Raw genomic sequence first — 22,818 nt, forward strand, 5'->3', positions numbered from 1 at the left:
TCAGGCATCGTCAGCAGAAGCTGCAAACACGATGCATTGTCACTTTGCTGCTGCTGGACGGACCAGACTGCAGGTCCAGCCTGAGAAATACTGCAAGCGGAAGCCTTGCCTTCAAGGGCACCTCTTTAAACAGTAAACAAGTTACAAAGAACCATCGTAAATGTTGACGTCATTTTGTTTTTGTCGTGCCCTCCTTACACTTTCAAGTTGCGAGGGCTGAGGACATTGTTGGATCTATTATCTATTCATTTTTTTTTGTTGATAATCGCTCCTGTGAAGCAGCCTGGGGACGTTAAATAAATGCAAGTTGTTGTTGCTCTATTAGGCCCGACTGCGGGAGAGCTGAATTGTCATTATCGGAAAATAGCACCAAATCTAAGGCTTCAACGCAGCGTTAATTCAAGCTCATTAACTCCTTCAAATCCATATAAAACCTACCACGAGTTCTCACTCATGAAACAATAAAAAAAAGCTATTTATGATTGTCTATCTAGGCACTGTCAGGCATCACACCAGAGGGCAACATTTTAAGGGGGAACAATTGGGTTGCGCTAACTTCGCCGGGGCGCTAACTTCGCCGGGGTGCTACTATTAACGCCCTGAAAAAGTTAGCACTCCCGTGCCAGAAATTGAGTGGTAACGCCCCAAGCAGGAGACGGGGTGCTACTGGAAGCGCTCCTCCTCGCTCTTGGGGCGCTACCATTCAATATCGCGGCGCTACAAGCAACAGCGTCACGTGCGTCGGCGCGTATTGCCGCGTCATTGCAGGCCTCCCTCCCCTGATTAAAGGGGAGGGGCCTAGCAGCGCGCATTGTGGCCCTGCTGGACCACCGGGGAGCGGGGTGCCAGGAAAACAGCCCAGCCCTCAAGAGGAGCGCCGGGCTGACCGAACGCGGCCGGCACCCTGCAGCAAGAAGGCAGAGGGGGCAGGTGTTGGCAGGTGGCCCAAAAAAAAAGGCCGCCCGGCAACTGACCTTTAATTTGTGCCGTCGCAACCACAAACCGGGCACCCTGACCCTGTCAGACATAGCGTCCGTCGGTAGGTCAGGGGGCACATAGAAACATAGAAGATAGGAGCAGGAGTAGGCCATTCGGCCCCTCGAGCCTGCTCCACCATTCAATGAGATCATGGCTGATCATCCAAATTCAGTACCCTGTCCCTGCTTTCTCCCCATATCCCTTGATCCCTTTAGCCTTAAGAAATATATCTAACTCCTTCTTGAATATATTTAATGAATTGGCCTCAACTGCCTTCTGTGGTAGAGAATTCCACAGGTTCACCACTCTCTGGGTGAAGAAATTCCTCCTCATCTCTGTCCTAAATGGCTTACCTCTTATCTTTAGACTGTGACTCCCGGTTCTGGACTCCCCCGCCATCGGGAACATCCTTCCTGCATCTAATCTGTCTCGTCCTGTTAGAATTTTATAAGTTTCAATGAGATCCTCTCTCATTCTTCTAAACTCCAGCGAGTATAAGCCCAATCGACCCAATCTCTCCTCATACGTCATTCCTGCCATCCCAGGTATCAGCCTGGTGAATCTTCGCTGCACTCCCTCCATGGCAAGAACATCCTTCCTCAGATAAGGCGACCAAAACTGCACACAATACTCAAGGTGTTGTCTCACCAAGGCCCTGTACAGCTGCAGCAAGACATCCTTGTTCCTGTACTCGAATCCTCTCACTACGAAGGCCAACATACCATTTGCCTTCTTAACCGCCTGCTGCACCTGCATGCTTACCTTCAGCGACTGGTTGACAAGGACACCCAGGTCTCATTACACTTCCCCTTCTCCCAATCTATTGCCGTTCAGATAATAATCTGCCTTCCTGTTTTTGCCACCAAAGTGGATAACCTCGCATTTATCCACATTATACTGCATCTGCCATGCATCTGCCCAATCACCCAACCTGTCCAAATCATACTGGAGTTTACTGCATCCTCCTCACAGCACACACGCCCACCCAGCTTTGTTTCGTCTGCAAATTTGGAGATATTACATCTGGTTCCCTCGTCTGGATCATTAATATATATTGTGAATAGCTGGGGTCCTAGCACCGATCCCTGCGGTACCCCACTAGTCACTGTCTGCCGCTCAGAAAAAGACCCGTTTATTTCAACTCTTTGCTTCCTGTCTGCCAACCAGTTCTCTATCCAAGTCAGTACCATGCCCCCAATCCCTTGTGCTTTAACTATGCACGCTAATCTCTTATGTGGGATCTTATCGAAAGCTTTCTGAAAGTCCAAATACACCACATCCACTGGTTCTCCCTTATCTATTCTACCAGTTACATCCTCAAGCGAAGTTTGTGGGTGGGACGCTGCGCACGCCGATGACATCATCGGCGGAGGCGCAGTGCCACAGGGCGCTACCACCGCCGCTAACCTCCTGCTGAATTTCGCTGGAGGCGTTAGCAGCGCCGCGCCCAGGCGCTAACAGGAGGCACAAAGCAACCCAATTTCTTCACCTAAGTGTTTGCTTTACTTGGAAATTTCCTTAGGGCTGCTCACAGAATCGTAGGCCTAGAAATTCGTTATAGCCAAGAAATGGGCAGTGTTTAGACTAAAAATGGTTAAGTAGCGCAAGTTGAGATCATGTAGGCTGCACGCAAAATTCATCCTCCTCATTAAAATGATTGTAGTCTTGATTCGCTTTTAAAAACCCAAGCTCACTGAAATAATGGATCAATATCGGGGCCAGTCTAGACACAAGTAATGATTGCCACAAACTTTTTTCACTGCTTAAAGGGGAGGTTCATTGATGCTGCAGCACCTCATTCTCAGCATTGTTTGCTGTGTAGCTGCCTCAACAACTATAAGAAGAAACACAAGGAGAAGGAGCAATTATTTATAAATCCTGATGGCAGATCTCCGCCCCAGGGAGCGAGCCCAGAGGTTTTCCGAGGAAGCTTTGGAGGCATTGGTTTTAGCAGTGGAGAGAAGGCGGGGGGTCCTGTACCCCCCAACTGGCAGGAGGCCCTCGCCACAAGTCTGCCGGACTATGTGGAGGGAGGTGGTGCACCACGTCACGGGCAGCACTGTGGTCCCCAGGACCCACACCCAGCGCAGGAAGAAGTTTAATGAGCTCACACGGGTGGTCAGGGTGAGTGAAGGCTTCAACAAATGCTACATACCACTATCTGTATCACAAGCTTCACACGCTGCTCAATACACCACACCCCCAGCACTCACCCACCAACAATCTCTACCTAGCAATATTTACACCCACATCTCGCACCTTGCACACAATGAAAGCTATTCAACTATGGCTTTAGTTATTAGAATTCATGTGATATGTGTGATATGTTTATAGATTTATTAAGTGTGTTTGGAATATTTTGTGGTCTCTCTCATTTCACCTTTGTGCCCAGGAGGACGCTGTGATATGGCATGAGACAGGGATTGTATCATGGGGATGTGGTGAGCTACGGGGATCTGGGGTTTCATTCATGTGAATCGGAGTCTGATGAGCTAGTCAGGGACAGCCCGTCCAGAAGGCCGATTGTCTTGCTGCCTCCTCCCTCCCTCCTGTTCCTCCTCCTCCTCGTCCTCTTCCTCCTCATCCTCCTCCTCCTCATCCTCCTCTGCCTCATCCTGTTCTTCGTCCTCCTCATCCTCCCCTGCCTCGTCGTCCTGCTGAGGTAATCCCGCAGCCCCCATGACTGTCAGGAAGTGTTGTGAGCAGATGCCTTTAACAAATAATGAGTGACTTCTGCACTTGAATCAACTCTCACTGTCACCAAAAAAAATAACTAAAGAAAGCTGTTTCAGTTGCAGGAAGTAGCAAACAGACACTGAAACTGCAGAGCCCTGTTAGTTGGAGCTGATTGGGGACAGTACCTGACGTAAGAAAACTACTAGGCACTTGGTCTGAGTATTAAACAAGGCTTTAATCAACTGTTTTTCAACATGGAGATCTAGTTGTGTCCTTCACTAGTTCCTGTTAAAGAATGTCCTGAGCAAGCTGGGCCCATGCCCGAGTATTTATACTCTCCCTGGACAGCGCCACCAGCAGGCCGCCCAGTATTACTTCATAAGTAATTTCCACATGAATGACAAGATTCATGTCAGTACCTTTAAATATCGCGGGTGCAGCCTGCTTCCTGCTGGTAGACACCAGCTCTCCCTGTCGTTGTTCTGCGCCGCCGTTAAGGTAAGTGGCTATAGTGAAGTTGGGAGACCGGACGTCCAGTGAGCGTTGCACACTCACTAGCTCCAAGATGGCGCGGTCCCTGGCGATCGAGTTTACCGGCAGTGCCAGCGGCAACACCGATATGGCGTGCGGCACTGGAACCGGCAACCGCTGCCATTACAGCTGTCAACGGCATGTTAGCGCCATCTTGTGGACTACACAAATTTTTCCTCCCGTAGAATCATACAGCACAGAAGGAGGCTGTTCGGCTCATCACGCTTGTGCCGGCTCTTTGAAAGAGCTGCTCAATTTAGACCCACACATCAGCTTTTTCCCTATAATGCTGCCAATCAGTCCTCTTCAAGTACATGTCCAATTGCCTTTTAAATGTTCCTATGGAATCTGATTTCACCACCCTTTCAGTTAGTGTGTTCCAGATCTTAGCAACCTTCTGTGTGAAGAAATTTCTCCTCATTTCCCCTCTAGTTCTTTCACCAATTACAGTATTTTAAATCTATGGCCTCTGGTTACTGACCCACTTGCCAGAAGAAATAGTTTCTCCCTACTTGCTCTGTCAAAACCCCTCATAATTCTGAATACCTCTATTAGGTCTCCCCTTAACCTTCTCTGCTCTAAGGAGAACAATCGCAGCTTCTCCAATCTCTCCACGCAACTGAGCTCCCTGGTTCCTGGTATAATCCTGGTAAACCTCCTCTGTAACGTCTCCCAGGGCCTTGACATCCTTCCTAAAGTGTGGTGCCCAGAGGCTAGCTGAGGCCTAACCAGAGATTTGTAAAGTTTTAGCATAACTTCCATGTTTTTGTAATTAATGACCCTATTTGTAAAGCCAAATTATGGCGGTGGAGCGATACAATTGCAAAGCATTCTTTAGCAAAAAAAGAAAGCCAGTTATTAACCTGCAGCTTGATGTGTACAAACACTTACTGATCTGCAGGGTTTCCTCACCAAGGAACGATTAAACTCTGATTAACCTGTGCCCGATGAACAGCAATTAGATTTTAATACCTTAAAGAGCCACAGCTCTGCCTGACTTTAAAGTAGAATTATGTGTTGTGCTTTAATTGTGTGACACTCCTGCCCCCATGAAACATTCATCTTGAATCACGATTCATTGTAGCTCTTTAGGTTCCCGCAGCACTATTTCGAAGAAGAGCAGGAAATTCTCCTCGGGTATTTATCTCTCAACCAACATCTCTGAAACAGACTATCGGGTCATTACCTCATTGTTGTTTGTGGGATCTTGCTGTGTGCTGTCGCGTTTCCTACATTTACAACAGTGACTACACTTCAAAAATTCTTCATTGGCTGTAAAGCGCGTTAGGACAGCCTGAGGTCATGAAAGGCGCTGTAGAAATGCAAGTCAGTCTTTCTCTCTTTCTCTCTCTCTTTCTTTCTTTCTGTCTCTCTTTCTCTCTTTCTTTCTCTCTTTCGCTCTTTCTTTCTCTCTTTTTTCCTGAATATCCCTAATCCCATGCTCTACCCTGTCCCCACCTACCTTTATTCCACTTTCTTTCAACTACCGAAAAGAGGAGTAATTTTTCAAGTGTGTACATAGGAACAGGAGTAGGCCATTTAAGCCCTCGAGCCTGTTCCGCTATTCAATGAGATCATGGCTGATCTGTGACCTAACTCCATTTAACTGCCTTTGATCCCTATCCCTTGATAACCTTACCTCATAAAAATCTATCGATCTCAGTCTTGAAAATTTCAGCTGGCCGCAGAATCCACAGCCTTTTAGGGGAGCGGGTTCCAGAATTGGCTTTTATTAAAAATTCCACTTTTATCAAAAAAAGGTCGCCAAAACTGCACATTTCCAGATTGCACATTGCCATGGTTTCCAAGCCTAACCACAAGTCTTTGTCCTACGACAGTGTTGCAACTGCAGGAAACTCCTGTTTAAATGGCACCTAAATATCCGGAATTCTCTATTAACCGGCAAAATTCTCACTCCGAAAACAACACCTCAATAACCGGTAATGTTGCCGAGTCTGAGTCTCCCGCCGTGGCCGAGTTAGTCAGTGAGGGTAGTTCTCCAAACTGCCACTACTCGGCTTCTTGGCGCTGTCGGAAGTCGGAACACCTCAATATCTCTGTAACAGGAGTCTGGCTCTCCCGCGCTGCCGGTAGTCTCTTCCGATCCGCCATTTTACAGGGGTACTGTGTGTCTCCCACGCTGCTGGTAGTCATTGCATTGCATTACCCTCAACTGGCAGTACTGTACTTAATCAAGCATCTTCCACCATCCATTTAACACAACATTCTGTAGGTGAATACCCAATTACTGTATACTGCACATTTCTTCATTTTTTAATTTTTCTTTGTTAAAAATAGCCTCGGTAGATAACCCTCTCAGTCATCCGGAATTTTTGATCAACCGGCAACACGCCGGTCCCGTCGGTGCCGGATACCAAAGAGTTTCCTGTAGTACATGCACAGAAAAATGAGCGAAAAGAGTTTCCTGTAATTATCATAGAAGACAGGGGGGGCGGAAAAAGGACCTAGTCTGAAAACAGACATCTGGCTCACATCTCTGGACGTGCTGACATTTTGGGATCTGCCACATTTGTCTCGCTCTTCATCCTCTGCCAATCCTCTTCCTAATTTATTTTTTCTCCTTTTTTTTGTTTTAATTGCAGCTGGTCGACAGGGAAATGGAACGAGTGCAGCAGGTCGTGCGGAGGGGGGAAGCAGACCCGGCAGATCCAGTGCTTCCGCAAGGCAGCTTTCCAGCGAGATGAGGCGGTGCCGCGCTCCATGTGTCCCGCGGTGGCGCCCGCCCAGACACAGCCCTGCAACATCCACGACTGCCCGCCCGAGTGGAGCACCGGAGCATGGACGCAGGTAAAGGCTGCTCACCGCTACTCTGCCACCCGTGGCCTCACACGCAGGGACTCGCGGACAAGCTTAGCCTTTAGCTGAAGCAGGGTTAGAGGCTGAGGGACAATTGGACCAGGCTGCACAGTCTACCTAAGAACCTAAGATTTAGGAGCAGGAGTAGGCCTCTTGGCCCTTCGAACCATTCAATAAGATTATGGCTGATCTTGTACCTCAACTCTACCTTCCCGCCTGAACCCCATATCCCTTGGTTCGCTTAGTATTCAAAAATCTATTGATCTCTGTCTTGAATATGCTAGACGACTCAGCATGCACAGCCCTCTGGGGTAGAGAAGTCCAAAGATTCACAACCCTCTGAGTGAAGAAATTTTCCTCATCTCAGTCTTATTCTGTGACCCCTGGTTCTAGACTCCCCAGTCAGGGGAAACACCCTCCCTGCATCTACCCTGTCAATCCCTGTAAAAATTTTATACGTTTCAGTGGGATCACCTCTCATTCTTTTAAACCCTAACGAATATAGGCCTAGTCTACACAATCTCTCCTCATAGGACAATCCCCCTATCCCAGGAATCAGTCTAGTGAACCTTTGTTGCACTCCCTCTAAGGCAAGTATATCCTTCCTTAGGTAAGGAGAACAAAACTGTACACAGCACTCCAGGTGTGTTGTATCATTTAACGTCAAACATTCTGTCCTTATTTTTATATTTCCGTTATAAATTCCATTGTTCACATTTATAATAGGAACTGCTTATGTCAACATGTCACACTGTAATAACACCTGCATTCTAGTGGTGGTGCTGCAGCGCCTCCACTTGGAGGAGGGCAGTAATTACAGGGTGACCTGTTTACATGGAGTGTTTACATTGTAACAACAACATCAACAACTTGTATTTATATAGTGCCTTTAACGTAGTAAAACATCCCAAGGCGCTTCACAGGAGTATTATAACACAAAAAATTTGACACCGAGCCACATAAGGAGAAATTAGGGCAGGTGACCAAAAGCTTGGTCAAAGAGGTAGGTTTTAAGGAGCGTCTTAAAGGAGGAAAGAGAGGCGGAAAGGTTTAGGCAGGGAATTTCAGCGCTTAGGGCCCAGGCAGCTGAAGGCACGGCCGTCAATGGTTGAGCGATTATAATCAGGGATGCTCGAGGGCAGAATTGGAGGGGCGCAGATATCTCGGGGGTGGGGGGGATTGTGGGGCTGAAGGAGATTACAGAGATAGGAAGGGACAAGGCCAAGGAGGGATTTGAAAACAAGGATAAGAATTTTGAAATCGAGGCGTTGCTTAACCGACAGCCAATGTAGGTCAGCGAGCACAGAGGAGATGGGTTAACGGCCTTGGTGCGAGTTAGGACATGGGCAGCCGAGTTTTGGATAACCTCAAGTTTACGTAGGGTAGAACATGGGAGGCCAGCCAGGGGTGCGTTGGAATAGTCAAGTCTGGAGGTAACAAAGGCATGGATGAGGGTTTCAGCAGCGGATGAGCTGATGCAAGGGTGGAGACGGGCGATGTTACGGAGGTGGAAATAGGCGGTCTTAGTTATGCTGCGGATATGTGGTCGGAAACTCATTTCAGGGTTACATATGACACCAAGGTTGCGAACAGTCCTGGTTCAGCCTCAGACAGATGTTAGGGAGAGGGATGGAGTCAGTGGCTAGGGAACGGAGTTTGTGGCGGGGACTGAAAACAATGGCTTCGGTTTTCCCAATATTTAATTGGAGAAAATTTCTGCTCATCCAGAACTGGATGTTGGACAAGCAGTCTTGACAATTTAGAGACCGTCACGATGGCCCGAATGGCCTCCCCCTGTGCGGTAAGATTCTATAAAAGAAAATCCGATGCAGAGGCAGCACGAAGCCTTCCAGTTCTATACTTGGATCAAAACGAGAGTGCTCAGCATGCAATATGGAGTTGAATTTGTATTTGCACAACTGCATCATTTGTGATGAATTTTCACTAAATGCAGAAGAGCCAGTAATTCGCAGAACAGCTCAGAAGTATTCTCTGGAACTTAGCACTGCTCAATGAAAGTCTGCTTGATCAGAACTGGCTGGAAGAAAAAGGTGTGATGGTGCATTTATGAAAAGTGCAACAGCTTATTATTTTAAGTGCCTTGTTATGTGTCCACAGATATACTGCACATAATGGCCCAGAAATTCGGGTCGGGGGCTTCCCGCGGGTGCAAGCCCCCGACCTGCACTTACCTACCACGCCGGCCGGTGTGCTGTGGGCCCCCGTGGGATTCCGATCCTGGGCCTCCTCCAACTGCCGGCGCGCAGTGCTTGCGTATCCCAGGGGCGCAGTTAGTTCGATGCGTCCCCTGGGATCACGTGGGCCATGGAGAGCCAATGGTAGCAGGGAAATGCCCATTCATAAGTTAACCTATAAATACTTCAAGCCCCAAAACATCACTAAATCTTCAAATAAATTTTTAAAAAACCATCACATTTTTAAAATAAACTATAAATTACATGAAATAACTATTTTAAACAATAATTTAAATTTTTGAAAAAATTAATTACATTTTCTAACAGGGCTAAAAATAAACTTACCTTTCTTTAAAGTATTTAAAAATAATAAACCTGTGGAAAAAATGTTTTAATTTTAATTAATTTGCCACTTAACTTGTAAAAAGCAGGCCTTGCGCCTGCTTTTTAAATGTCTAACTTCTGGAGACTTACCCTCCCGGGAAAACCTGCAAAAAAACCGTAAGTTCGATGCGCACGCGCTGCCTCTCCGGCGCACGCGTTCGACTTCTGAACCCCTTCTTTCAGGGGAACGGAAGTGCCGGTTTCCCGCGCATGCGCAGTGCTCGCAGGAAACCGGCACTTCCATTGGGCTTACGGGTGAGTACCCCGTGCGGACTCACCCGTGGAGACCCGAATTTCTGGGCCAATATTGCCAAAGTTTTTTGTTCTTGTAGAATTTCTGTAAGCACCTATTAGTGTTAATACAGGAGGAATTCTGCAGGCAATTATCTATCAGTAATAATCAGGATGAACTCTATCGATAAGTACCTAAGTGTGATAATACAGGAGAAACTCTGTGGGTTATTTCCCACAAGTAATAGTACAAGATGGAATTTTGTAGGTAAGTATTTATCTGAGAGGGATTTACCTGTTGAGTTACCTCATCTTTTAAATAAATTTACAGCATTGAGTACCTCCATCCAAACCAGCTGCAGAATGTTACAGTGCTTAATAAAGCATTTCTTGTAAAATTAACCGATAGGAATTTGAGAAACTCTAGTAAGAGCTGACGTGAGAATCCTTTTGTGTGCAGATATTCTCCTATAATAGAAGCCTTTATTGGATGTGTTCCAACATCTATAAACTTCTTTTCATTTCCGATTAGAATTTTGAATGGAGCTGAAGGGAACTCCTGGCACTGAAGTATAAAGGGCGGCCTTTCTGAGAGCCCTTTATTGTTCTATCACATTATTTTACTGCCCTCCAAAGGTCATGTTCAGGATTTCTCGTGTTCTTTGGGTGACATCTGTAAAAGAACCCAACGCACCTGCTTTGGCCTTGTGGGATGTCAGTGTGCTGTGAGCTGCCACTTACTGCCCTCCAGAGACGCACAGGCCCTGACTTGAGAGTGATCGTGTTTCAGTGACGGCGATTCCTGGACCAACGAATCCTGAGCCATTTCATTCGCCAAGAAGTAATGTGCCTGGACCAGGGGTTCTTTAAACTGCAGATGTAAATGATCCGTTTGCAGATCTTTTATTTGCTTGGAGTGCTGTGCACAGTTCTGGTCTCCGTCTAACAAAAATAGGATATCGAGGCACTGGAGAAGGTGAAAGAAAAATAGATTTACAAGAATGATACCAGAACTGAGAGGATATAACTACCAGGATAGGCTGAACAGGCTGGGGCTCTTTGCTCTCGAATAGAGAAGGCTGAACAGTTACCTAAAACAGCTCTTTAAAATTATGAAGGGGTTTAATGAGGTAGACAGATATCACTTGTGGGGGAGTCCAAAACTCAGGGTTCATAAATATAAGATAGTCACTAGTACAGTAAACTCTTTCGTATCCGGCGCCTACGGGACCGGGATGGTGCCGGTTGATGAAAAATTCCGGATAACGGAGAGGTAGGCCATTTTTAACACAAAAAAAATTAAAACCACAGACTAACTCGGCCACCGCGGGAAACTCGGACTCGGAAAAACGAAAAATGGATGGAATCGGCAAGATTACCGGTTATCTATTTTGCCGGTTATTAAAGAATTCCGGATGATTGAGTGCCGTTTAAACAAGAGTTTACTGTAAATCCAATAAGGAATTCAGGAGAAACCTTTTTTTACCCAGACAGTGGTTAAAATATGGAACTCGCTACCACATGGAGTAGTTGAGCTGAATAGCATAGATACATTTAAGGGGAAGCTCGATAAACACATGAGGGAGAAAGGAATAGAAACATAGAAGATAGGAGCAGGAGTAGGCCATTCGGCCCTCGAGCCTGCTCCGCCATTCAATGAGATCATGGCTGATCATCCAAATTCAGTACCCTGTCCCTGCTTTCTCCCCATATCCCTTGATCCCTTTAGCCTTAAGAAATATATCTAACTCCTTCTTGAATATATTTAATGAATTGGCCTCTACTGCCTTCTGTGGTAGAGAATTCCACAGGTTCACCACTCTCTGGGTGAAGAAATTCCTCCTCATCTCTGTCCTAAATGGCTTACTCCTTAGACTGTGACCCCTGGTTCTGGACTCCCCGACCATCAGGAACATCCTTCCTGCATCTAGTCTGTCTAGTCCTGTTAGAATTTTATAAGTTTCAATGAGATCCCCTCACATTCTTCTAAACTCCAGCGAGTATAAGCCCAATCGACCCAATCTCTCCTCATACGTCATTCCTGCCATCCCAGGTATCAGCCTGGTGAATCTTCGCTGAACTCCCTCCATGGCAAGAACATCCTTCCTCAGATAAGGCGACCGAAACTGCACACAATACTCAAGGTGTGGTCTCACCAAGGCCCTGTACAACTGCAGCAAGACATCCTTGTTCCTGTACTCAAACCCTCTCGCTACGAAGGCCAACATACCATTTGCCTTCTTAACCGCCTGCTGCACCTGCATGCTTACCTTCAGCGACTGGTGCACAAGGACACCCAGGTCTCGTTGCACTTCCCCTTCTCCCAATCTATTGCCATTTAGATAATAATCTGCCTTCCTGTTTTTGACACCAAGGTGGATAACCTCACATTTATCCACGTTATATTGCATCTGCCATGCTTCTGCCCAATCACCCAACCTGTCCAAATCAGAAGGATATGCTGATAGGGTGAGAGGAAGATGGGTGGGCCGAATGGCCTGTTTCTGTGCTGTAAATTCTGTGTACATACTGTGCAAGTCCCACAAACACTAATGAGATAAATGACCAATTAATCTGTTTCTTTGTTGGTTGAGGGATTAAAGTTGGTCAGCACCACAGCTCCCTATTGGTCTTCAGAAAGATGCTATGGAATCTCTTACATCGACTCAACGGGCAAACAGAACCTCAGTTTAATATCTCATCCGAAAGACGGCACCTCCGACAATGCAACGCTCCCTTACTACTGCCAGCTGCGATTACGTGCTCAAGTCCCACAGTGAGACTTGAACCCACAACCTTCTGACTCAGAGGCCACATGACCTCCTTCTGTGCTTTAACCTTCGATGGTTAACCCATTAATTTTAAATGGGTTACCATCGGTGTTAAAATAGTACTGATGGGAAAATCTAAGCTCAAGTGTCTCAGCCCTAAAGTCACACTGATGTTCATAGAATCATAGAATGGTTACAGCTCAGAAGGAGGCTGTTCGGCCCATTGAGCCCATGCCGGCTCTCTGCAAGAGCACTTCAGCTAGTCTCTTTCCTCGTAGCCCAGCAATCTTTTTTCCTTCAGGTACTTATCCAATTCCCTTTTGAAAGCCACGATTGAGCCTGCTTCCACCACCCTTTCAGGCAGTGCATTCCAGATCCTCACCACTTGCTGCGTAAAAAAGTTTTTCCTCACGTCGCCTTTGGTTCATTTGCCAATCACCTTAAATCTGTGTCCTCTGGTTCCTGACCCTTCCGCCAATGGGAACAGTTTCTCTCTATCTACTCTGTCTAGACCCCCCATGATTTTGAACACCTCTATCAAATCTCCTCTCAACCTTCTCTGCTCCAAGGAGAACAACCCCAGCTTCTCTAGTCTATCCATGTAACGGAAGTTCCTCATCCCTGGAACCATTCTCGTAAATCTTTTCTGCACCCTCTCTAAGGCCTTCACGTCCTTCCTAAAGTGTGGTGCCCAGAATTGGACACAATACTCCAGTCGAAACCGAACCAGTGTTTTTATAAAGTTTCATCATAACTTCCATGCTATTGTACTCTATGCCTCTATTGATGAAGCCCAAGCTCCCGTATGTTTTTTTAACCCCTTTCTCAACCTGCCCTGCCACCTTCAACGATTTGTGCACATATCCCCCAGGTCTCTCTGTTCATGCACCCCCTTTAGGATTGCACCCTTTAGTTTATATTGCCTCTCCTCGTTAACAGCACTGCCCATCTTTCATCCCTGTCCATGTGGAGACCCCCACTGAGATCAGGAGCTACACAATTTTGGACACAAGTCTGCATCCTACATCTTCTTGGATGCTAAAGGGCTGCCCATGAAGTGTTATTTTGATGATTTGTGGAACTTCTAAAATTGCTGCCTAAGTTTGATGTCAGGAGGCCGAATCAAACGTCGTTTGGCAAGCTGTTTCTAACCTCCACAGAGTTACCATTAGGTCATGTGCCCCTGAAATTATTCAGGTGGAATAATATTTAATCAAAGCCTGCTGTATGGAGCGGGAGCTCGACCAGTGAGAAGGACCTAATGCAAAGGCACAGGCCTAGAAATTCGCTATCGCCGCGCCAGGTCTTTAGCGCCCGAAAGTTAGCGTACGCCCGGATTCCCGTAGCGCCCGCCTGAAATTCAGTTGCAGCGCCCCAAGACGGAGGCGGGCGCTATTGCAGGGTTTGGCCGCCTCCGCTTGGGGCGCTGAAAGTCAATTTCAGGCGTCCAGCTGCCGCAGCGCCACCCGATGCGGTGCGGCAGGCTGGGGTACTGCAGGCCTCCTCCTTCTCTTAAGTTGGAACCGGGGCGCTGCGCACACCGATGATGTCATCGGTGCCAGCGCAGCGCTACCGGCTAACACCACCATTTGCGCTACACTGAATTCCAGGCTACCAACAGCGCCGGCGCTAAAGACCTCTTTAGGCGCTAAGTGGGCGCTAACACCACTGAATTTCTAGGCCACAGTCTTCCCACCAGTTTCCACGTAGTTATAACTCTCGTTCTTACAACTTGGGATTTAGGTAGGGAAGTAGAAGTTACTGTCCTCGGTCCCTTTTGCTCAAATGTTGCTCAGTTTTGGGGTAATTGAGATCAGGGTTCAGGAACAGCTAATCTGTATACCCTCATTGTTGACCTAAACATGAAAGCCCTACGATTGGAACCCAAGAGATGAAGAGCAGAGATCAGCTGTATGGTGGACATGAGGCACATGTGCCTGAAGTTGGCCTCAGCTGCTGGAATGTAAATTGCTTTGAAGAGATCTGGGGGAAAAATTTGGTCGCTCCCCTTTGGGGCGCTAACTCCGCTAACAAAAGGTTGACGCCCCCGCGCCGTAAATTGAGTGGTAGCGCCCCAAGCAGGAGGCGGGGCGCTACTGGAAGCACTCCCCCCTCCTTCCTGGGGTGCTACCATTCAGTATCGCGGCGCTACGTGCAACAGCGCCACGAGCGTCGGCACGTAGCGCCGCGGTGTTACAAGCCTCCCTCCCCTGATTAAAGGGGAGGGGCCTAGCGCAACGCGCAACAGGGCCCTGCTGGACCACCGGGGAGCGGGGGTGTCGGGAAAACAGCCCGGCACCCAAGAGGAGTTACCGGGGCTGACCGATCGCAGCCGGCAGCCCGCATGAGGAGGCGAAAGGGGGCAAGTGCAGGCGGGCGGCCCACAAAAAAAAATGGCCGCCCGGCACCTGCCCTTTAAGTAGCACCGCCGTGGCCGCAAATACACCTCCCCCCCCCCCGACCCTGTCGGACATATCATCTGGCGGTTGGTCAGGGGGCGCGACCGAAGTTTGCGGCCGGGGCGCTGCGCACGGCGAGGACGTCATTGCCGGAGGCGCAGCTACCGCCGCCGCTAACCTCCCGCTGAATTTCATGGGAGACGCTAGCGGCGGTGGGCGCTAGGGGCTTTATGCCCCGTTAGTGCCCCGACCCCCCACCCCCCCCCTCCCCCCCCCCCCCCGCAGGAGGCGTAAAGCAACCCAATTTTTCTCAACTTGAATTTAAATTTTTCATTTACTGGAGATGCTGGGATTGTTCTCCTTCGAGCAGAGAAGGTTAAGAGGAGATTTAATAGAGGTGTTCAAAATCATGAAGGGTTTTGTTAAGAGTAAATAAGGAGTACCTGTTTCCCCTGGCAGAAGGTGTCGGTAACCAGAGGACAAAGATTCGAGGTAATTGGCATAACAACCAGAGGCACGATGAGGAGAAATTCAAGCAGCGAGTTGCTGTGATCTGGAATACATTTCCTGAAAGGGTGACAGAAGCAGATTCAATAATACCTTTCAAGGGGGAATTAGATAAATACTTGAAGGGGAAAAATTTTGGAAGGCTATGGGGAAAAATCTCTTTTAAAGAGCCGGCACAGACACGATGGGCCGAATAGCCTCCTTCCGTGTTGCATCATTCTATGAATCTAAGATTTTTTAAAAATATCAAAATGACATGAATATCAATCAACCTAATGCAACTGAGCCTCGAAGCTCCTGTTGACAGTATTAACGACGGAATGCTTCATGCTCTCTTGCGGAATTCTTCTGCCTGCTGTTTTAGCAAAGCTGTGGCTCGGTCGGTGTCAAATCATGTTTGACAATCACTCCTGTGAAGCGCCTTGGGATGTTTTACTATGTTAAAGGCGCTATATAAATGTAAGTTGTTGTTCTTGACTGGAGCGCCTTTAGACAAAACAAATAACCAATTCATCAGACAGCCGGGGGCAGATGTTTTATCGTTTCCCCGTCCAACCGAGGTTATAGAAATGATCGGTATTGATCATCGGACTCTCAGGATTCACAGGTTCCGCGACAAGAAGGCCCGGTAGTTTGTTGCACTCCGACGAATCAAATTGTGGATCCTTTAAAAGAAAGACTTGCATTTCTATAGCGCCTTTCATGACCACCGGATGGCCCAAAGCGCTTTACAGCCAATGAAGCACTTTTGAAGTGTAGTCACTGTTGTAATGTAGGAAATCTTTGAAGACGATGGTTTGTGGGTTACTGCACAGGCCAAATGCTTTGAGCTGTAAATCAGGCAGATTCAGAGTGTTCTTCCCAAGTCTCAGTCCGGTGTCTTGTCAAGGCATTCATTTGGTTTGCAAGACCTGGATGAGATGTAAACAAGTGTTCAGTCAGATGCCTGCTGTGGTCAAGGTACCCCATTGTGTCCTTGATGGTGGTTTGATTGACAGCGTTGTTTCTCGTGGCCTCTTCAGGCTATGATAACTACATGATTGCTTGAGTGTTGGCCAGTTTTTCAGTTTCCATGACTTATCCATTTGGCTCCAGTGAGCTGGAACACCATCACTTCAACTGAGACTGTGGGGGAAGAAAAGGATTTAATATATTCCCAAATGCTTGTTCTGGCGATCTCAGAAATCAGTTAATGTACCGATGAAAATTAAGTACTGCTAACTTTATATCCTGATTTAACTTCCTCTTGTGTATATTTGTGCATAGTGTAAATCATTTTTAGTTTAGCCCGAAATATATGGCCAATGTTCACTTTCCTTCTATTGTAAGTTTGGCGGGATTGCAATGGAAGAGCAAGTAATTGGGCCGGGACCCGAGGTATCTGGGCCCTGACCATCCCGGCTAGTTTCTGCAGAGCTATGTTTGTGATGGAGCCTCTGATTGCCCAAAAGAAGAGGACATATCTGGCAAGGAGACTGCCAGGCCAGGAGCTTCCTTGATCCCGTACTGCAACATGACCATACTGCAGGGCTCGCCTTGATCTGCTTGATGATTACTCTGGTGGATGCCCCTCGTTAGACCTGCGTTGAGCTGGTGTCGCTGAATACCACAGAGGTATCATGAGTGGCAGAGGATAACCCTGATTGCCCAGGAGCCACTCTTGAGACTGGTCTTTGTGGGTGACATCTTGGTGGGAGCGAGCGGGGGGCGGCTGTGAGATTGCCTTAAAATGAAGCCAACTTTAAGAACATAAGAAATAGGAGCAGGAGTAGGCCATACGGCCCCTCGGGCCTGCTCTGCCATTCAATAGGATCATGGCTGATCTGAATCTAGACTCACGTCCACTTCCCTGCCCTCTCCCCGTAACCCCTAATTCCCTTATCTGCTAGGAAAATGTCTATCTCCATTTTTAATTTATTTAATGTTGCAGCTTCCACAGCTGTCTGGGGTAGCAAATTCCATAGATTTACTACCCTCTGAGTGAAGAAGTTTTTTCTCATCTCAGTTTTGAAAGGGCAGCCCCTTATTCTAAGATTATGCCCCCCTAGTTCTAGTCTCACCCATCAGTGGAAACATCCTCACCGCATCAACTCGATCAAGCCCCCTCACAATCTTATATGTTTCGACAAGATCGCCTCTCATTCTTCTGAACTCCAATGAGTAGAGTCCCAACCTACTCAACCTTTCCTCATATGTCAACCCCCTCATCTCCGGAATCAACCGAGTGAACCTTCTCTGAACCGCCTCGAGAGCAAGTATATCTTTTCTTAAACATAGCATTTACAGCACAGACACAGGCCATTCGGCCCAACTGGTCTGTGCCGCTGTTTATGCTCCACACAACCCTTCTCTCACTCTATTTACATCTTACCCTAGCAACATATCCTTCTATTCCTTTCTCCCTCATTTTTGGACACTAATGGAATCAAGGGATATGGGGATAGGGCGGGAAAGATGAATTGAGGTCAAAGATCAGCCATGATCTTATTGAATGGTGGAGCAGGCTTGAGGGGCCGTATGGCCAACTCCTGCTCCTATTTCTTATGTACTTATCTAGCTTTTCCTCACCTACTCCATCTTGAGTTGCAAAATGTGGTGTTGATGGTTGCAAATGGATTGACCTTCCGGTGAAATCCTTTCCTATTCACGTGACTAGTGACATTGTCTGAGGGAGCATGTAGGGGCCATGTGGGCGCAATTTATTACCCTCTAGACTTTTGGGACACTACCACTCTAAAACCGTACGGCTCTCTCACTCTTTCTGTTGGTCGTCCGTTAGGAAGGAGGTGAAATCACTTGATTGAGCAAAGAAGATGTAGGTCGATTGCTTTATACATCCGCGAACGGCTGTTTCTTGTGTGGCTGGTGCCCGCGGTGCTAGCCCGGGATGATCCCCCCCGTTGCATAAATGGAAAGGGAGTTGCGAGCTGGACATGGAAGAGGTTGCAGCAAGGTAGCTTGGAGCATAGGGTGAAAATCTGTCGTGAGGTCCTTTGTAAATCACGGCATCCGCAGGCAGAACGTCTCGGAAAAATGGAAGCACGTACATAGGAAGGAACATTGGAACAGGAGAAGGCCATTCAGCCCTCCAGCCAGTTTCGCCATTCAATTCGATCATGGCTGATCTGTGTCTTAACTCCATTTACCCGCCCTGGTTCCATGTCCCTTAATACCCTTAACCTCACAAAAATCCATCAATCGCAGCCGTGTGCCCCTCCGTCCGTAGATTCTCATGCTGAGTTGCCACCAGAATCTTTCTGTTGGTCCTCCTTTCTTTCCCCAAAAAAACCCACAAGTAAAGGGGAGGGTGTAATGAAATGGTTCTCTCAGCATGTTTTACATCATTGTGATTTACAGATTATTATTAATAAATTTGAATTAGGCAGCATAATCTTTTAAGCGTCACTCAGCCGCAAATTGCTTTCTCCCTGCCGGTTAATGCTCAGATGGTTGGGTATTAGCTTGGCTCAGTTGGTAAAACCCTTGGCTCTTAACATAGAAACAGAGAAAAATAGGAGCAGGAGTAGGCCATTCGGCCCTTCGAGCCTGCTCCACCATTCAATATGATCATGGCTGATCCTCGATCTCAATACCATATTCCTGCTCTCTCCCCATACCCCTTGATGCCTTTTGTGTCTAGAAATCTATCTATCTCCTTCTTAAATATATTCAGTGACTTGGCTTCCACAGCCTTCTGTGGTAGAGAATTCCACAGGTTCACCACCCTCTGAGTGAAGAAATTTCTCCTCATCTCAGTCCTAAATGTCCTACCCCGTGTCCTGAGACTGTGACCCCTAGTTCTAGACCCCCCCAGCCAGGGGAAACATCCTCCCTGCATCCAGTCTGTCTAGCCCTGTCAGAATTTTATACGTTTCAATGAGATTCCCTCTCATTCTTCTAAACTCTAGTGAATACAGGCCTAGTCGACCCAATCTCTCCTCATACAACAGTCCTGCCATCCCAGGAATCAGTCTGGTGAATAGGGCTTGGGTGGGATGGCTGTCGGTGTAGGGACCGGGTGCTAGGGTTTGGATGATCAGCCATGATCTCATCAAATGGCGGAGCAGGCTCGAAGGGCCGAATGGCCTACTCCTGCTCCTATCTTCTATGTTTCTATGTTTCACTGTACTCCCTCTATGGCAAGTATATCCTTTCTTGGGTAAGGAGACCAAAACAGTACTCCAGGAGTGGTCTCACCAAGGCCCTGTACAACTGCAGCAACACATCCTTGCTCCTGTACTCAAATCCTCTTGCAATGAAGGCCAACATACCATTTGCCTTCCTAACTGCTTGCTGCACCTGCATGTTTGCTTTCAGTGACTGGTGTGCAAATCAGAAGACCCTTGAGTTCAAGCTCTGGTCCAGGACATAATCCAGGCTGAACTGAGGGAGTGTTGAATTTTCAGAGGTTCTGCCCTTCAGATGGGAAACTAAACCGAGGCACCTTGTACTTATTCCAGTAGTTCGGATGGATGTTGAAGATCTCGCAGTGCTACTCAAAGAAGAGCATGGAATTTTCCTGGTATCCTGCTGAACATTTTTGCCATGGCACTTCAAAAGAATGAAAGACTTGCATTTACATAGCACCTTTCATGACCTCAGGATGTCAAAAAGATGTCCTGAGAGATATAATGAACCATTATTTACAAGTAACCCCTTTTTCTTTCCTGTCGCACGTTTGTCAAATTAATACCAAATGTCTTTTGTCTCCAGTGTTCCAAAACTTGTGGCCGGGGAATGAAGAAGCGCGTTGTCTACTGTAGAAGCACAAACCCTACACCAAAGCCTCATGTCATACTGGACAGTCTGTGCAACCAGGAACTGAAGCCTAAGAGTCAGGAGATCTGTGTGCTCCGAAGATGCCCAAAGAACGACCGACTGCGGTGGATCATGTCAACCTGGGCTGAGGTAATTTAGAGATAAGGAGATTGCTGCTGTGACCTTGTGGGCCGTAGACCCTCAGGATATGGGTTCAGGACCTGCTGAACTAAGCCAGGGACATTGCTGGAGGGAGGCAAATTGGAGGCTGAGTGCCCAGTTATAGAGTGACATTGGGATTACATAGAATTTACAACACAGAAACAGGTCATTCGGCCCAACTGGTCTGTGCCGGTGTTTATGCTGCACGCGAGCCTCCTCTCACCCCTCTTCATCTCACCCTATCAGCATATCCTTCCATTCCTTTCTCCCTCGTGTACTTATCTAGCTTACCCTTAAATACATCTATTCCAATAGCAATAATAATAATAATAATAATAATCAACTTTATTGTCATTGTTAGTGCACAAGTGCAGTACAACGAAATGTAGGCTTGCGGCTCCCAAGAGTGTACATTTAGATTAAGACATTTAAACATTCAACATACATTTGGCTTGTAATACATTAACATAAACATAACCATAATAAAGTGCATTGGCAGATGTGCAGGCTTTAGAGTTTATTTGTGGAGTTCAGTAGGATGACAGCCCTGGGAAAGAAGCTGTTCCTAAATCTGGTCGTTCGGGTGCGAATACATCTGTAGCGTCTCCCAGATGGCAGGAGGACGAACAGACTGTGGCTGAGGTGGGTAGGGTCTTTGATGATGGTCCGTGACCTCCGTAAACAGCGTTTCTGGTATATGTGCTCTATGGTCGGTAGCCGGGTGCCGGTAATGCGTTGGGCAGTTTTGATTACCCGCTGCAGGGCTTTCCGGTCATAGTAGCTACAGCTGCCATACCATACTGTGATACAGTTCGTCAGGATGCTCTCTATTGTGCAGCGGTAAAAGTTAGAGAGGATCAGGGGTGACAGGTTACATCCCTTCAGCCTCCTTAGGAAATATAGGCGCTGCTGGGCCTTCTTCACCAGAGAGGAGGTATTGAGGGACCAGGAGAGGTCTTCCGTGATGTGGACTCCGAGGAACTTAAAGCTGTCCACCCTTTCCACCACAGCCCCATTGATGTGGATGGGGGTGTGACTTCCGCCTTTAGACTTCCTGAAGTCCACAATGATTTCTTTGGTTTTCTTGATGTTAAGGGCCAGGTTGTTATCGGCGCACCACTTCACGAGACCACTCTTTATGGTAGCGAGTTCCACAATTTCACCACACCCTGAGTACATTTCTCCTGTGGTTGAGGTGAATAGCATAGATGCTTTTAAGGGGAAACTAGATAAGCACATGAGGAAGAAAGGAATAGAGGGATACGCTGATAGGGTGAGATGAAGTAAATAGAGTGGGAGGAGGCTCGTGTGGAGCAAGAGCACTGGTTGGGCCGAATGGCCTCTTTCTGCGCTGTAAATTTCCTGCAATTCTATGTAAACCTCCCCACAGGAAGAGAGAGGAAATTGGCTGGCTCAAGCTAGGTCTTGCTTGCATTCTTCCTTGAACCACGTAATGGGGGTGGGGGTGATGGTTACAATGGTGCACGGCACAGTGAGAGAAAATTGAAAAGGGAAAACTCTTACTTTTTTAACAAGTCAATACATTTTGTTTAAAAGTTGGAGAGACGGAGTGAAGAAACACCTTTGGGGGAGAAAGGGCTGTTGCTGTTTTTCTTTTAACGTTCTTCCCATTCTTCATATGTGAGCCCAGTGAATGCCAACAGGACTTTATTTTTATCTGTGTGCCCATCACAGCCCAGCTATGTCCTGTCCTCCTCAGATATCTACCCACACACTTGCCAGCAGAATATGGATCCAAGACAGGAACCTTGATTGATTTGTCCTCCTGCCTAGCCCATGGAGAGTAAGGACAATTGTCGAGCCTCGGTTGCTCCAGTTGAGATCCACTAGCTGATAGGAACGGGAGCAGGCCAATCAGCCCCTCGAGCCTGTTCTGCCGTTACCTTTGATCACGGGTGATTTGTAGCTCATCGCCATTTTGCTTCGCATCCCTTAATACCCATAACTAACGAAAATCGACCTCAATCTTTTGTCCCAGCAACACACAGCCTTTTGGGGGAGACTTTGGGATTTCCGCTACCCTTTGGGTGAAAAAGTGCTTCTTGCTTTCACTCCTGAATGGTCAGGCTTTAACTTAACATTGTGCCACCTTGTTCTGGATCTCCCCTACCAGAAGAAATAGTTCCTCTGTATCTACCCTGTCGAATCCCTCGATTAGATCACCACCTCAACCTTCTCAAATTCAAAGGGAATACAAACCAATAAATGCAACCTGTCCTCATAATTTAATCCTTTAATCCGGGTTAATTCTGGTGAACCTGCGCTGCACCCACTCCAAGGCCAATATATCCTTCCTGAGGTGCGGGGCCCTGAACTGAACGCAGTGACTCCAGATGGGGTTCTGACTAAGGCTCTGTACAACTGAAGCATCGCTTCCACCCCTTTGTA

At 47.3% G+C, this 22,818-nt stretch overlaps 1 protein-coding gene across 1 annotated transcript in view; it reads left to right on the forward strand.

Annotated features, from left to right (window-relative positions):
• adamts18 (ADAM metallopeptidase with thrombospondin type 1 motif, 18) overlaps positions 1-22,818 on the forward strand; it is a 293,677-nt gene that overhangs the window by 263,840 nt on the left and 7,019 nt on the right. Inside the window, exons 17-18 of the mRNA XM_085992058.1 lie at positions 6,789-6,993; positions 20,203-20,397. Of these exons, the coding sequence (XP_085848184.1) occupies positions 6,789-6,993; positions 20,203-20,397 (400 nt within the window). The remainder of the gene's footprint in view (positions 1-6,788; positions 6,994-20,202; positions 20,398-22,818) is intronic.

Source organism: Somniosus microcephalus, chromosome 6 (genome assembly GCF_052327205.1).
Source record: "Somniosus microcephalus isolate GS21.2 chromosome 6, FLI_Smic_1.0, whole genome shotgun sequence".
Classification (NCBI taxonomy): Eukaryota; Metazoa; Chordata; class Chondrichthyes; order Squaliformes; family Somniosidae; genus Somniosus; species Somniosus microcephalus.